At 36.3% G+C, this 17,127-nt stretch overlaps 1 protein-coding gene across 6 annotated transcripts in view; it reads right to left on the minus strand.

Annotated features, from left to right (window-relative positions):
* Nucleotides 1-17,127, minus strand: part of MYO6 (myosin VI) — a 79,331-nt gene that overhangs the window by 25,015 nt on the left and 37,189 nt on the right. For all 6 annotated transcript variants that reach the window (XM_075707057.1, XM_075707058.1, XM_075707056.1 and 3 more), the window contains exons 12-18: nucleotides 12,563-12,720; nucleotides 11,462-11,553; nucleotides 10,939-11,011; nucleotides 8,430-8,557; nucleotides 7,278-7,373; nucleotides 5,083-5,256; nucleotides 1,385-1,423 (exon numbers count right to left, since the gene is read on the minus strand). In XM_075707057.1, coding sequence (XP_075563172.1) covers nucleotides 1,385-1,423; nucleotides 5,083-5,256; nucleotides 7,278-7,373; nucleotides 8,430-8,557; nucleotides 10,939-11,011; nucleotides 11,462-11,553; nucleotides 12,563-12,720 — 760 coding nt within the window. The remainder of the gene's footprint in view (nucleotides 1-1,384; nucleotides 1,424-5,082; nucleotides 5,257-7,277; nucleotides 7,374-8,429; nucleotides 8,558-10,938; nucleotides 11,012-11,461; nucleotides 11,554-12,562; nucleotides 12,721-17,127) is intronic.

Consider the following 17,127-nt stretch of genomic DNA (forward strand, 5'->3'; position numbering starts at 1 on the left):
TTCACTCAACTGTTCTTCTTAACATTAGTACAATCTAATCACTATTTAGCAGTCTAGATCCTACTACCATCATTATCTTCTACAGTCACGTCACCTAAATGCCTTAGTGTCCAGAGTTCACATTAGTGAATGTGCTATCAGCCTCCTGACATTGGAATCATGCCAGATGAACTTGACCTTCCTTTCTTCCAACTTTTACTTTTTACAGTTCCTTCTGGCTCATGGCTTCACTCTCCCTTCCCCCATGTTGTTCCAGTCTGCTCCTCTCTTATCACCATGTGTGCTACCTCTACAATTTTGAGCACTGCTTTTTCTGATCATTTTACATTCATTAAGGATGACATTTTTGCAAAACACCATCCAATTATTCAGATTTTCCTGTAACAGGTGGCTGCTAATGATAACCTACCTTATACATAAAACCAAAACTGGGACTGAGAAAACATTATATTACTCCTGGTTTGCAGTGTCTTCTCTCTTTTTCCATCTCTCAGCTGAGAGTGAGAGAGCACCTGCCAAGGGAGCTCTATATTAACAATACAGCCTCAGTCATGGGTTAGCTAAACTCAGAGTGCAGCAAGCCTGGCCACATACTTTTTTCCCTGGACTGGGTCTCAGTTCCAGCGTGTTCTGTGTGAAAGAGATCATCTTTTTTTCAGACCAGGCTCACAAGTACAGTAAAATCTTCATGTCAGCTACACTCCAGCACCTGTCCCATTTGTTTCCCATGTTTTTCCCCCTTTTTCTTTTTCTGACAGAGCATAACCTCATATCTAGAATTGCTTAGAACACGCGGTCAAGAGAAACAAGAACATGTTCCTACAACTACAAGTTCTAAAAAAAAAAAAAAAAAAAGGGTATGTTGAACTACATAGAGAATTCCACAAACTATCAAATTATATCAGCTAAAATAGCAAATACTCATTAGGGGAATCAGGTTCTTTTACCAGCTGTAATTTACAAAAGTGAAATGAAACATTTTATTTTTAACAGCTTTATGGAATCTGAAAACAGTAATTAATAATAAATTATCATCTGCCTTAATTCTAAATAATGTCTCTAAATCTTCTGCAAATCAGTCAATGATAACCAGTGGAGGGAAGTAAAAGTGACCAAAAAGGAGACTGTAGCCCAGACAGATTTCATACTATTTACTCCAGTTGTGTAACTTTCATTCTACAACTTTTTAAAAAGTGGTGGTTTTTTTTTTTTAAAGTAACGCAATAATCCTGCGCGGCAAGACGTTTCAAAAGTGCCATATAACTGCAAACTCTAAAGCAATTACTTATCACATTTATTTTAAGCTATATTGTTGAGATAATCGATTATGACTTATAAAGTTATGAACATCTGAATTATGAACGGCATCTGTATATATACTCACAGTACTGTGAAGCTTCTCAAGAAGCAAATTTAACTGAGTCTGTAAAAGAAAACAGGTATTTCAAGACTCTTACCATGACAGCTACAGAAATATACACACAGAAGAGTGGTATTGCACTACCGCATGCATGTTTACTGTTAGTAAATCAGACAGAATTGTTAAATCAAATGTTCACAAATTTTAACAGACAAAATCATGCAAGAGTGCATGAATGGTCCTGAGGAAATTGTTGATGTTTCATTGTACAACAACCCTGTACAGACTAGTTACTTACTGCAACATAGTTATCAAAAAAAAAAAGTGCAAGCCCATTCGGGAAAATAAAGGAAATAATGCCTATGTAATAAAATTATAAAGAACATTAGACTGATCAGCAATAATTAAAAAAATAGACTGAAAATTTGTGAAAACCCAACTTTAATCTAAAAAAGCATATATTTGTATGTTAAAATTAACACAGAGAACAGATATGCTCAGGGTTTTCTTGTGTTTTTTGAAGCTAAGCCAACTTAGGTGAATGGACCTGCATAATCTGTTTTTAATTCCATAATTCCAAATTTTTAATTCTCTGTTGATGACATCACATTTACTGAGGCTGGATTGAAACATACTGTGATGAGAAAAGACCACAGTCCTATGATTATGTGGGAGCAAGTCTATAGGATCACCAGAGACTTAAGGTTATCAGGGAAAACGAGTAACAGTTGCTACTGAAGACAACTGGTTGGGACTTAAAGTATTTCAGAACCACATCAGGAAAACAGCTATACTTTTACTTTACAGATGTGTCTGTTTACCACATACATTACTGCTGTGCCAGCCTTTCTAGTTTACTAGCAAGCATTAAGTATATAGACCGAAGTAAGACAAAATTCTGTGTGTCCTAACATATTCCTCATTTTCTGTACTGGAATCAAAATTGAAAGGATCTGACTTTTGACTAATGTTTTTTAACCAGATCCTTCTATTACCTTAAATCCAAGAAACTCAACTTGAATAGGCAATATGCGTCACTTACAGCTGCCAGTCGTCCTTCCAGTAGATAAAATTGGTTTGGGTTGTTTTTAGCTTATCATGGATATGGTTAGAAAGAGAGAAGGCGTGCCAAAAGAGGCATGACAAACACTAATAACCTCCTGCTCGGTTCTCACTTCCACATACTCTTTATCTCTCTACGTGAATATGATCTTCATGTTTTCTTAAGTTAGAAATGCTTAATTTTGGAAGGGAGAGCCTAATTTCCATCAACAAAACACATTTCTGCTAGAGGAAAAATACCCCTTCCTTATACTCTGTGATTTGACAAGACATAAGCCAGAGCCATTCTCAGGTAAATTTCACTAATGAAATGATTATATGAATAAAACATATTGCTAGAACTACTGCTCTTTGAATTATCACAATTAATCTATCGTTACCATAGTAAGGTAAAATCATCCCAAAGGTTCTTGAGTAGATCTGATGAACTAATTTTTCATTATTTCCTCAACTGATTTATAAGAATTAATTTTAATTAGTTATAAGGAAGGGATGTGTGAAGGATTTCATAAAGAGAAGTCCCTGCAACATCATCTAATAATTGATGTAATTAGAAGAATTTGAGACTGACTTACATACTGACGCACTAAGAATTCTTATTCTTAAAGAGATGAGATTTCTACTAAGGTAACAGAACATATTTTGATGTCATCTGAAGTGAAATTTTCAAGGCTATTAGTGTTCATCAGCAGCACATGTTGTGTCTGGGAAGGTAACACTAAATGAATTACTGGAAGTAACACATACATTCAAAATGCCATGAAACTTGAAAACATTGAAAGAATTATAGATTGATGGGCCAGATCCAAAGAGGACTTTAGTCACGTTCTAGGTGCAGAGGTGAACACCAAAGTCCAAAAGGCAATCCAAAGAGTTCCCCACTCAACTGCTGCTTAACTTAAAAAATGCCTCCCTTTTTACTTCAGCCCTCCTTGGACAATGGTACCATTCACATGTCCACATCTACTGCATGTGGGGTGCTAAATCCAAGAGGAATTGAAAACCCAGATGGAAGAAACTATCTCAAAGATCCCACGGGTGTTTTAATTTTGAAAATGCAGTTACAAAAAACAATGGATCCTAGCTTCACCTACAACAGACTCATGGTTGCAGGGTTTGCTCAGGAGATGTCTTATCTGTATGTCATTTCATTTTTCAGTCTGCCTTTTGATCATGCATTTTATATTAAACCCATTGCTACAGTTTAATTCTACAACCACTATACAAGGAGGAGGAAATAATTGTCAGAGCAAAACTCAAGAGAGCAGGCTGCCCAATTCCCAGTTAAATACCAAACCTACCACCTTACAATTCAGGTTCTGTCTCCTACTCTTCCTGGCCCCATCAAAATTTAATTTCTAGCTACATAGCAACCCATCTCTAGAAGGCTATAAGGAGAATCCCCTTTGTCAGATTGACCAGTAACTTGGCGCTACAAGAAATACAGTAGACATAAAACACTGAATACAGTATAGACCTGAAGCTGAATACTGTTGCTACACAAAAAGCAAGTGCTGCTACGATACCCTTCCTGTTCTTCATCCCCCGCACTTTTAGAGAACAGTTCTAAACAAATCTAGCCACAAGATACAATTATGCAACAAGGAATTTATCTTGCAGTCCTGATTCAGCACTTAACCTTGACACGGAGCAGAAATACAGAAATGCTCTTCCGCTATTGGCAGTGCCCCACCCTACAAGAATGTTTTTGAATTGTGTAAGATACCTTTCCCAGGGACTTCATAAGGAGTCTAGCTAGGAACGTGATGTGGGGTTTTAGGTGCCCTAGGTAAGGTAGCATACCAAAAATGTTGCGGCACTTGACTTGAAGGCATACAAATCCTTCATTGGATCTGGCCCAGATGTGTTGAGAAGAGCTCTTGCTGAAATTGCAGCAGCTCTACCAACAGTAAATCCATGAGATTGAAAAATTTACCTGCAGCCCACAGTTGTGCCTGCTTTTCATCTCTTAATTCCCCTATAGTTCTCTTTCTAGCCATCCTGAGCTGGACTAGTCCAGCTCAAATAAAACTGCTGAATGAGAAAAGGATGCAGAAAACATTTGGAGAAGACAAGGTTTGAAGATCAGCTTTACAACAAGCGGAAGAAAGGAGAAAACGAGGAGAAGCATCAGATTCAGGTATTGAGAAAGGAAACATTCAGCACAATGAACATCTTTCTGTGAAAGCCATGACTATCTTTTATATTTTAGAAGAGGAAAAACAGTGGTTAGGTTAGGTACTGAATTTTGAGAATGGCAAACTGTAGCCAATTGATACACCTTCTAGAATGCACAATTATGACAGAAGAACACCTTTTGTCACATTTAGAACCCCTTAAAGTCCACAGAATCTGAATTTAGATCAAGACTTTAAACCTTTTGAATAAAGACTTCCATGTGGCTTTGCAAAATTCTGACTTCAAATCTGACTGTATAATGCCTGTAAGGTCTATTATGAAACCTCTTTTTGACAGAAATGCATAGCACGTAGCTTGAATATACTGGTTTCTTATAATCCAACAGAAAAGGTCTATTTAACAAAATTTTCTTTGTATGAATCTCACCACTAGTTCTGCCAAGCTTAGGTTCTAGTTATTTCAGGTAACTTAAAAATGGCTTATATTACAAGAAGATAAGATTCTTTGCTATATTATGTTACCTTGAATTTGTTTCCCACACTGATGAAACTAAGTTTCCCAGCTTTTTGTTTGGGATCCTTGTTGTTGTTAGTGTTAGATTCAAATAGCTGTCGAACAAACTTGTCCTTGGATTCACATATAAGAGATTCAAGGGACATGTGCAAAGCATCATTGTTTTTTTCCACAAATTGCATCTGAAAAGACAACCCCAAAAATAATAGTGCGTCTGTTTCACTGCCCCAGTTACTTAAGACTTAAAGGAAATTAAGGAAAACAATGTTAGATACTTAATTAAAAAATCAGCAAGAATATGTGGGAACAACTTTTCAACTGGACACACAAAACACTAATCACAGAGAGAAGAGATATTCTTAAATTTGAAGGATGTTGGAATCATGAAACCCAAGGTAAGGTTCAGTGCCTTTTAAGAGATCAGTTGTTGTTTTGTCAATGATTATCCTCCTTGTTTCCATTTCAAGCACTCAGCACATCATCATTGGGAGTTCTGAGAAGCTTAATTCTTCACTGCTTGTAATACCACTTAAGATCTGTTGTGAAATGGGAATTAACATGCACACTTTAATTGATGCATCTACAGAGTTTGGAAAATGAAATGAAAAATGGTTATTTTAGTAGCATTATGACTATTTAAGAACAGTTGATTTAATAAAAGATATTGTCCCTTCCAACAAACCTTACCTCTCTGGTTTATTTAAATTGGCTCACTAACTTTTAGAAGTTAAGAACAGTACACTGAAATTCAGAGATCAAGACACTAGTATTCAGGTTTGCACTAACAAAATTCTCAATAGCTTTTGGTGCAACTTTAATGGTGACCTTGATATTTATGAACAGAAGCAGCTAAGACTAATTTGAAGAAAATACGAACTTGCCAGATATCCCATAAAGGGATTTAATGGTGATGAGAATCAAAGGACAAACACAGGCCTCCACAATTCCCTTGGACTATGAAAACACAAGACTGGAATACGAATGCAGCCAGAGGAGCTTCTTCACCACAAATCAGATTGTGAGAACTGCCACAAGTGCAGTGAGAAAGAGAAACAAGTAACAGGTGGTTACAGGTACAAGGCAGCTAGTCCAAAAGTTTTAAGGCCCAAGTTAATTAAATCCCTCTGAGGGATGGGGTAAATTAAGTCAAGCATATCAGCACAGCTTCTGGACCAGAGCTACCTCATATCTGATTAGCTCTGACAGCAGAGTTTATGTGCTCATATCTGGGTCCTCTGTTCGTGAAGACACTCTGAGGTATCGTGATGAGGTACACAGTTAAACACAGAGCACCTGGAAGAAATGTGTTCCAATTTTAGTTATTATTTTGGTATTGGCTCGCTGAGTGACCTCAGAAAAATCAGGTAGGTAACACACAGACTTCAATTTTCTTATTTGTAAAATGACCTACAGAATGTGCCTACTTCAAAACAGCACAGCAAACATTATCATTCTTGGAGTACTTTGAAGTAAATAAGAAGTACACATTTTCAAATGACAAAAAAACCATCTTTGGAAGTAGCTTCCCTCTTACACACTGGAGTTACAGACCAGAACAATAAAGCCTTATGGATCTTCTGTTTATCCTAAACTCTTATTTTTTAAAAAAATAGGTTTTAGCTATTAGCTTCAGGTGTTTCAATGCCTTTGTATGATGAACAGTCAAAAAAGTACAAGAATGCAGAGTGTATCTTGAGGGTAGCAATTTCAGGTATTTCGTATTCTTACATGAATGATTCTATTGCCAGTAGAAATGGAAAACAAAATGTAAGAAATGTGATTTTTAATGTAACATAAACAGTGATTGCGTACAAGGATAAGCATGCTTCCAAAAAGTTACTCTTAAGTCTAACAATACTTTTGTATCACATAGTATATTCCTCTCCCCAAGATGCAAAAGTCTGTTGATGTAAGATTTGCAGTAGATCATGAATGAATATATTTTATATTGACACCACTACCTATAGATTTATAACCAACTCTTACACAAAATATATGTCACCAAAACAGTCTGTAATCTGAGAAGTTAAAAGAAACTGTCAATTCTGTCACATACTCACAAAATTAGTTTCAAAGCTAAGACTTATCAACTTTTGAATTTGTCTTCTGATGCAAGGAAATTTTGTTATTTAACCTATATACACTGAAAAATATAAAAGTACTACAAAGTGTAACAAAAATAGTTTTGCATAAGTAAAATTACCGTCTCATAGCATACTGCTCCTGCAAAATGTCGGATAATAAAGCCTTCATCATCTCTGATATTTCTGTGAACAGCCAATTTAGACTTTCTAGGAATCTGGAATTAAAAAGTTGAAATACAAAGAAGAATTACAGTGGAGAATGAAGAAAAGTTTATTCTTAAAACATCATCATCATTCTGCCAGGAACACTAAGTGTTGAAAATGGCATTTCCCGGAGTACAATTGCCATGACCACTGCCATTCCCGATCAAACCAAGATATTCAAAAAAACCCTATTTTCATTCTCATTCACACCCTTAGATACCTTATCTTCAAAATAAAAGTCACCAGGATTGCTAACACCAGCTAGTTGATTTTCTTTTTGCCTTTAATCAACAATTTCTATACCATTTATTCCACAGCTAATGAATAGCCTTGTCATATAAACAGGATTAGACAGAAGCTTAAAATATGTTTTTAGATGGTACATTTTTAAAAGGCAACTACCTAGCTGATTGTACATATAACGACAAAAATGTTTCATTGCACAGCAATCCAGTTAAGCAAGATTAAGTGGAAACTTAAGGAAAGGTAAATGGATGACAATTTTATTTGGCTCCCTTTGCTTGCATTTTTTCAGCAGGGAACTAATTGGGGTTTTTTTTTGCATTTCAACAGAGGTCACGTACATTAATTGCAATAATTTGCATTAATCTTCCACAGAGAGCTGTGTGTTAAAGAACAACAAAAAGGTTTTCTTTGTGTGTTCCCTATTTTAATCTCTGAAGTGCTAGCTAGACACTCTGAGTCAGAAATTCTCCAAAGCCAGGAATTTTTAAAAGGAACAACAAAACAGCTCATCTGATATGAAATAATCTAAATTAAAATGTGTTTTTATTTCCTTTTCATGCATTACATGTTAACAAACTTCAAATGTAAGTGAAGAATATGGCTTTAATTTCAGCAGGATATTAGAATTACTAGAAGACTTAAGCCTTTAGTGAACTTTTCAACAAACCTAATAACCAAACTTGTCCTTAACAAAAAGATATGGATTGTGCAGACTGGTGTGGTATGAGATTTCTTAGGAAAGGTTTTCATTAAATTGAGGTGTTACTATCAACTGGTCAAAGAACTGTTTTATTAAAACAAGACAGCAAAAATAAACCTACAGAGAGTCTGAAATGGTCCTTGTGTTTTTGGTGCACAACTGAAGTAAAATGCTGGTCACTTGGTTGGGGAAGACGATTTTCTTCATCCAGAATATCCAGTACCCCTATTAATTTTGCTTCAATCAAATCTATTAATAAAACGAAATATGTTTACAAAAATTGAATATATAACCTCATATCAGAACTGAACATTACAAGTTTAAAATGCTACTGATGTGATTCTGCATAAAAGTATCTAGGGAAAGCTTTTAACACAGAATACAAAAAGTTATTGCAAATTAATTCTACATATCTGAATTGTTGATTTAATCAATATCCTATACATACCAAGTTCTAACTCTAACACAAGGAACACAAGGGAAAAAAGATCAGGCACAGATTGTTTGCTTTTTACTCGGGGTCTCAAGCTGAATTTAGTCATCTAATTCCCAAAGGGTTGCTAAATGTTTCTGTGGTACAACCATAGGTCTTTATGGGATAATTGCTTATATTGGTGGGGGTTTTTTTTAAGCTTTTCATCCATGATTCACCATGTCAAAACTGAAAGCATGAAAAGGCCATACTTCCATTCATAACAGGATCCAGGGAGAAAAATGAAATGCATTTGTTTTAAGAAAGGCAGATCAGACTTAAGCATACAGTGATGGTTTCACAAGTTCTTACAAGTGTATTGCCTTGACCTTTCATGGACATATACAAAACCCTTGAAAGCTGACATAGAAATTCATGCTCTTGAAACTCTTAGACACAAGAATTTTGCAGCTTTTAAAACTTTCTTGTATTATCTGCAAAACTGTTCTTGTAAGAGGAATTTTTACTACCTACTTTTTTTCTGTGGAAAAGAAGAAATGACTAATGCTTTTACTGCAGCAATGCCTATGAACTCCTACCACAGACCATAAACAGTATGAAGCTATATATAAAGCACAAAGACAGCCCCAATCCAAAAAATTTATGCTTATAAAATCTGAATAAGCTAATTTAGCTACAGAGATGACTACCATTCCATCAAAACAGTCTAACATACTAATGACTGTTTCTAAGATTCTTCCACAGTGTTAAAAAATTGTCCATGTCAACATCATATCACTCTCTTTGTGACAGTTAATATTTCTACATGTTCACTGCTGTCATTGGCCTGGTCCAACACCTTAAACAAAACTGCATTTCAACAGAAGCCAACATTATTTTTCTCACTCACTTCAAAAGGCAGTAGAAAATCCTTTTCTCCTGACTATGCAAGAACAGAAAAAAGGCATACATGGTGTGGTTTAACTAAGCTATAATTTTATTAACTTACCTAAGAATAACTCATACAATGAAGAAATGTGTCAATCTACGGTGGGATGTCATATGTTGGTTGGAATAGTAAAAGAGGTCATGACTGAGGGACTGCTACTTGTATTCTTAGGTAACCTGCCCAAATCTTTTCTATGGCATGAAAAGAAAACAACCTCTACAACCTGACCCATTTTCCCCCCTATGAGTCAGAGACCTTTTTTCCAATAGGCACCAGGGAACCCCTTTTGATCCTGGAATACGTTTTAAAAAAAGCCCACTGCATTGTGGGGGTAAGCAACCCTTTTTATAGAAACATAACAGTTTCTAAACTATAACAACGTTTTTGGGAACAGCCTCATATACACATTATTAAACCACTACAAGAGATAAGATTTGTATTCACAGAAGTCACCTATTTCCAGTTGCTATGCTTTTGTTCCCTCCTCCGAATACCTTCCTGTTGCTTTTTCACAAGATGGCTGAAAGTTTTACTTGACAAGAACTGTCTTTAGTTGCCAGTTAGTGACTGTACAGTCCTATCTGTCAAAGTGAAAACTTCTTCAGCAGAGCTACAGAACCTCAGCAGAACCGGACATTTTGCAACAGATGTTAAATTCTGTCAATCTGCTCAGCCAGGACTGACTAGTCACCATAAGCAAATTACTGTAAATGCAAAAGCAAAATGAACTTTTGTTCAAAATACAGCAATTTGGAGAACACAAGTCGTCCACAGAGGAAAACAAACCAAAGCAAACAACAAAACATCATCATCATCATTTTAAGCCTCTGGTACATATCAGTCTGTGGAAGCCTAAAAGCAGCAGCAACAACTACAGCCTGTTGCCTATAGTTCATTTCTTTGCTCACTGGCTTAAAAAAGGTGGGGGAAATGGGATGGGACTTTTTTTATTTCATGGAATATTTTTCCCCAAACACCCTCACACCCTTCTTCCCTTTATTTATCCTATTTAGGTGTTCTAATTAGTTTTCTAGGAAACACACAAGAAATTCCCAAGTCCCAGCTGCAGTTATTACACACTGTAGGACAACATGGCTCTACTACCATCCAGAACTGGAATGTTATACAAAGCTGGAAGAATTCACACAAGGTTGCAGAGTCATTAAAAAGCATAAAATTACTAGTGTTACACATATTTTGCCTCTTCTGCTTGAAGCTTCTTTTCTCCATGACACTAATGAGCAGCTTGACATTTCAGGAAGTACATACCTATACAGTCCTGATTATCTACATAGCGCACTTCATTAACCCCCAGGCCTTCTTTTTGGTAAAGTTCTTGTTCCTAAAAGAGAGTAATTGAAAAGAGAAAACAACACTCACCATATTTTTTTCACCCACCAAAAATATTTTTTTTAAATAAACATGAAGACATTTTTAAATACAGCATGAATCAACACAAATTTTGGAACTGTCTTCCACAGCTTAATATATTCCAATTTCACCTCCTTAACAATATGCCCATGCAATTAGATACTCCCATTAGGTATGAGATATTGTCCAGTATCTGGATGCCTCATTTTAATGAATGGTAAAAAAGAAGAAAAAAGACTGTCCGTTTTCAAAAAGCCCTATTCTATTCTGCCACAACCAGATGTCATGCAGTAGGAAAACAGTTTGTCAACTGATTTTTTTTTAATCTAAGCATAATGTGCAATCTTATGGAGAGCAGTGCTACTTTAAGTATCTCTACTAAAAAAATAAATCCTCAAATATAACGTTAAATATAACATACCTCTTTCAGAATCCTTTCATTAAAAAACTGCTGCAGTTTTTCATTACAGTAATTAATACAGAATTGTTCAAAACTGTTGTGTTCAAAGTATTCTGAAAAACAGAAGTTAAAGTTCTATGATAAACCAGTGTTCCAAGAATTCCTATTACGTAGTAACTAAGAAAAGCTTCACAGTGCTAATATTGAAAGGTGTGTTCAGATACGTATCTGTTTCTTTCAGTAAAATAAAAACTTTTACAGATTTTTCCAGTTGCACATAAGACAGATATAAAAATACTATGGCAGATCATATTTCTAAGACAAATAACACAGTTATACCTGGCAGCAAACCAAAGCAAGATGTTACTATACAGTGAAACTGTACCAATACATCCTCATGCATCCACGTTACAACAGGCTGGCACAGGATATCATAGCTCTAAAGACCTGAAAACCAAAGGTTCCCTTTTTTCACTGTTCTTGGACCACCTTAGCATGGCTAGAGCACACCAGAAAACATACCCTGTTCTGAATCTCAGTGAGCCAAACAGGACAAAAGCTTTACAGGAACCATCAACACCCACCACTTCTAGGGAACAACCAGGAGCCCAAAGCCAACCCTGTAACAGAACTATCCAGCCTCCAGGACACACCGTCTTAATTCAGAGACTTCATCTGCCTGACTGTCAGTACACCGTGACCTTCTCAGGACTGGGAAAACAGCGTGCACATGCAGTATCTTTCCTAATTTTACTGGGTGGCCACAGTAAGATTCCATTCCAAATTCTGAGTCCTTCAAAAGCCGTATCTATGTAGACACTGCAGGAAACTGAAACCATTAGAAAGATGCCCAGTTTCAAACCAATGCTTGTTAATGTTAGGTCACCAGGAGAAGCCCTAGACCTCCTCTACATTCTTGCATCCAGGAAAATGAGGCTTTATCTGCTCTCTTGATAACTTCTTAAGCCCTTGTAACCCATCCCACCCACCACCACCAAAAAGAAAACCCTCCCACTTTCCATTGCAGAATTTATCATTGAATCTTTGATGGCAATAATAGACAAATCGTTTTTTGGTTGGTTTGTTTTTGGTTTTGTTTTGTTTTTTAAAAAGTATACTTACCAAAACCAGCTATATCTAGAACTCCAATGAAGGAAGAAGAAGTCTCAAATGGAAAACACTGGTTTACCCTGTTCACTACATGGTCAAACAGATGACTATACACTGTTTTAGCCAAGGCATCACGAGCATTGTTTGCTTGTTCCACTTTCAAGGGTACCCTAAAAAATCAAAAATACAGATCTTATTTTTCAGAATTCCTTACTCTGAAATACTGAGATTAGACTCGAAACTTAAAAAGACCCTTTCCAATTATTGTAAATTAGGACACAAAGAAACCTGAGCTCTAGGCCCAGGTAGGAAACAAACTTGCTGAGTTAGTCTAACTATCCTACCTGTAAAAAGAAAGAATAATGCTTCACTATCCTCAGTAGAAGTGAGATGCAGATGTTTTCATACTCTTTCACAAGCTAATTAGAAGCTATATTGATATTTGCCAGAGAAAGATATGTAAAATACATACATTCCCATCTACAAAAAATATTTCAACTATTTATTTCTGAACTGCCTAACTACAATAAAATCTATAGTTCAGTTTTGCTCTGACATCTTTGTGCATATGCATTCATAAGGGCTATGACTAAACCTATAAGGCTGTAAGCTAATCAGTAACAAAAATGAAAATAACATAGATAAGGGAGTGTGTTCTCACAGTGAAAGTTAGATGCAATCCCAAAATAAGGATTCTTTTTAAACACTGGAAGAAGGGGCTTTTTAAGAGATGAGAATTTACTCTCCCTCCTTTATTTGTAAACCTTTATTCTGCATTGTGACTATTTATTACAAGTTTATATCCGAGTGTAGCAGCTAAAAAAAAAAAAAAACCCAACAAAAAACCCCACAAGTCACAACTTCAAAGCCTATGAAATGCATGACAAAACCGTGGGAATATCAGGCAACTATAACTACATATTTAGCTACACATATAATAATGTATATCTAGCTATTTCCTAAAGTCAGTATGACAGTGACATGCTTAGAATGAATGTATTTCAAAGCAACTTTAACCACCTCATTTCCTGCATAAATACCTTCTACAAGACTTTTTTTTAAATACGTTTCAGATTAACAGATAAAAGTACCAAAACTAAAACACAGTTACACTGTACACAGCTGAGGAAGCACCTATAGAAGTCTCCAGAATAAGACAACTGATACAAGGATAAAGCCTTAAGGAAGTGTTTAAGAAACAACGTGAAAGAAGTATGAAAAATGAACTTTCAAGCTTTATGGTATGATTGCAAATTGCTCTTAGATCCTAATCATGTTCCCAAAGAATTCAAAAGCAAAAGTCCCACTAGTCTGAACAGAATCACACCAGAACAACATCAGACTGTCAAAGATCAAAACTCTCCAAAAGATTTTTACATGTCAGTAAAACAATATAAATACAAAGGGGAAAAAATTAAATTGAAATATTGATAGCCCCTTGACCAGACAGTATCAAAATTTCATGCATGGAAAGAAGGCCTACAATTTAGAACAACTGTGGGTACACAAAGGCTTTGCGCAGCACTGTATCATGACACACAGATAAACAGTGTTAAATCAAAAAAAGGATTTTTAGAGAGAGAGCCTTTGCTAACCAAACTGATAAAATTTGCAGGGAGGAACAGGGAGAAATAATGTCAAGATTTTTATCACACCAATCCTTTTTGTCATGCATAATACACGATGATGGCTGTGTGCCAAAAGCTCTTGCGCTTTTTCTAAGTATCTCCATCAGTTGGCTTAATAAAACAAATCAGTTCTTGCTGTATAACACCCTATATTACTTCTCCCTGTATACCTCGCCTCTCATATCCTTGGACCACCAGCACTACAGTAACGATTAGCAATAATCAAAGGAGAAACTGTCCAGCTAAGGTGGTGGATAACCAATTATGGAATTTCAAGTATGCAGCAAAACTAAATTTAAAAAATACCTCCTATCTGAACTGTTTAAGTAAGCCCTATGTACAAGGTTCAAGATGTCACCACTGCAGAACTGCCCTGTCGCCCCCTCCAGGTAGTTTTCTCTACACAGGAGTATAAAGAACTGGCAGGTGAGAAAAGAAAAACTTAACGCTACACAGCTTACCCATATCGCACCGTTTCTTTCACTTCCCAGGACTCACAAGCACTAAACTAACTCATAATTATTATTTCTGTATTTTTTTCAAGGGTGATACTTCTGATGCAGAAACGTGAGACTGATGAAGATCACTTTCTATTGTGACTGGCGGTAAGTCAGGGGACCAGAGACTCCGTTCACTAAGGACACCTGCAGCTACATTACATTATAGAGTAATTAGCTTTAACATACAATCTTGTCTTCCACTAAGTATCTCCTGACTTATCTTAAGGTAACGAGTACTGACAGAAATCTTATCTTATAAATAGAAGGAAGGTACCGTTACACTCCACTCTGATACGTTTAAGAGATCAGAATACTAATTCCCACATGTCAGCTGCAGGCCTATTACCTAATACAATACACATTTATGCTTTCATTTTTTTTTTTAAATTATGTTAAACAACATGGCCGAGTCGTACTTGTAGAGCATGTATTTATAAAATGGCCCTGTGCTTCAAAAATAATAAATTCTGCCATTATTAAGTAGAATTCCAGAGACTGCACAAAACCCTACTGTTAAATTATCATAGTATGCAACGGAAACCCATGGAATGAAAATGTAACCCTGCAATGCGTTTTGCACAGCTGAAAGTACAGAACCACAAAATAATGCTGAAATTGCACTGAGCCAGTCAAAACAGAAGACCCCTATTACAGAATGGAAATTCAGCATAAATAACTTCCTTCTTGTCAGCTTGCTTTCCCTGAGCTCCTCCTTTCCTCTGGTCTGCTTACTGACAAAGGAATCTCCTTCCTGCTCCTGTTCCTGTCTGAACAGGAAAAGATGTATTTTTCCCTCCTCCATTTCACCTTCTCCCCCTCTTCCTCCATCCATCAGCTACTTGTAAGGAACAGAGAAGAAATTCTTTTGATTTTCTAAGTTATTTGGCAAAGCTGCAACAACAAAAAAAAAAAACAACTTGTTAGGTCTTCATACTAATTTCTCCAGTAAGGTTTCCAGTGATCCAGCGTCTGAGGCCTAGGGGAAAGCACTCCCATGGGCTGGATTTATCCTGTGGACAATTCCATGCAGTCCCCAAACACTTTCCAGAACAAATAAACTGCAATTAAAATATGTATAATCTGCCCACAGTTGTCAACAATTAAGAGAGAGAGAGCAGGTGAAGTGATACCCATCAATCACTGTCACCCAATCTGGTTACTGCTCCACAAATAAAATGGCCTGGATGAAATGACCCTGAAAGGCCTACGTAATTAAAGAATATAAGCAACACATTTGTAATCTGAGAAAAGTTGAAGCTCCAAAAACTGTAGAAAAATATTTTTTTTACAAAAAAATCATTTTTGAAGCGACTAGCCTCCCCATGTTTTTCCAACAGAAGCTTCAGTACCACCACACAAAAAAAAAAAAAAAAAAAAAAAAGCATTCTGGTAGAAAACGTACTCCGAAAGAAGGTGGAGGACCTGGAATGATGTCAGTTTAATTTTTCACACTGTAAAATAATTTTCTTTGTGATGACGGAGTTCAGTTTGAAAGCCTTCTTGGAAAGGAAGAAACTGAATAAGAGATTAGTACAGTGCATTTACAGTCTAAGAGGTGTACCGCCTTTTGAATACTAACACATTATTTCTCTCTGTAAACACACTTTACATGGACGGCAAAAACATCAGCCAACAAGGTGATCATTATGCTCTTTTTGGGAGACTAACAAGGACAGATAAACGTAGTGCAGCTGTCAAGTCTCCCTGGTAGTCCACTGCACATTAGTATTTAATAAAATCCACAGAGATAACATTTAGCATCACCCTCCTACTGTTCCTTGCTGGCTCCATTGTGCCCAGCAGAACAAAGCCTTTGTTATATTCTGAGCACAGTGATTTCAGCTGAGCTATTTATTCACTGTGACCTATTAGGACTCACATGATCTACTTGCACACAAAAGGTCCCTAAGAGTGAGAGAGAAATGAGGAGCTCTTTGGGTCGCTGGAACAAAAAGAAACAATGTACTTATCAAAACTCTAATACTGATAGCAATCAAATAGTTTCTAAACTACGCTACCATAGAAAAACCTGGTGACTACTTAATAAATATCTAAAACAGTCCAATCGACTTTCCTTGCACATGCAGTAAGCCACACAAGAAGATATTAGTGTATTTATTCGCATACGTTTGCTTTTAACTGCACAAGTTTAGAAAAGGCTAGAGAAAGAGGCTTAATGCATTAATCCTTTGAGATGGTGGAAGAAGTCCTCTGAATTAGTTTTTGCCATCCACAAAGTAAAACATCGGGGAAAAATAAGATCTGCTGGCACAAAAACATAGCTTCTTGTGTTTGCAGACTTTTGAAACAGCACACTGCTAACAACGCCCCAGACTTATCAGGATGAATATGCTGAACAGAAAAATCTTTACAGTCTTAATCCAAAGCGAATTTGAAGCAGTAACAAAAATGGTATTTGTTCTTAAGAAACCTTCCTTGACAGGGTGAC

This window comes from Pelecanus crispus, chromosome 3 (assembly GCF_030463565.1).
Source record: "Pelecanus crispus isolate bPelCri1 chromosome 3, bPelCri1.pri, whole genome shotgun sequence".
In the NCBI taxonomy this organism is placed as follows: Eukaryota; Metazoa; Chordata; class Aves; order Pelecaniformes; family Pelecanidae; genus Pelecanus; species Pelecanus crispus.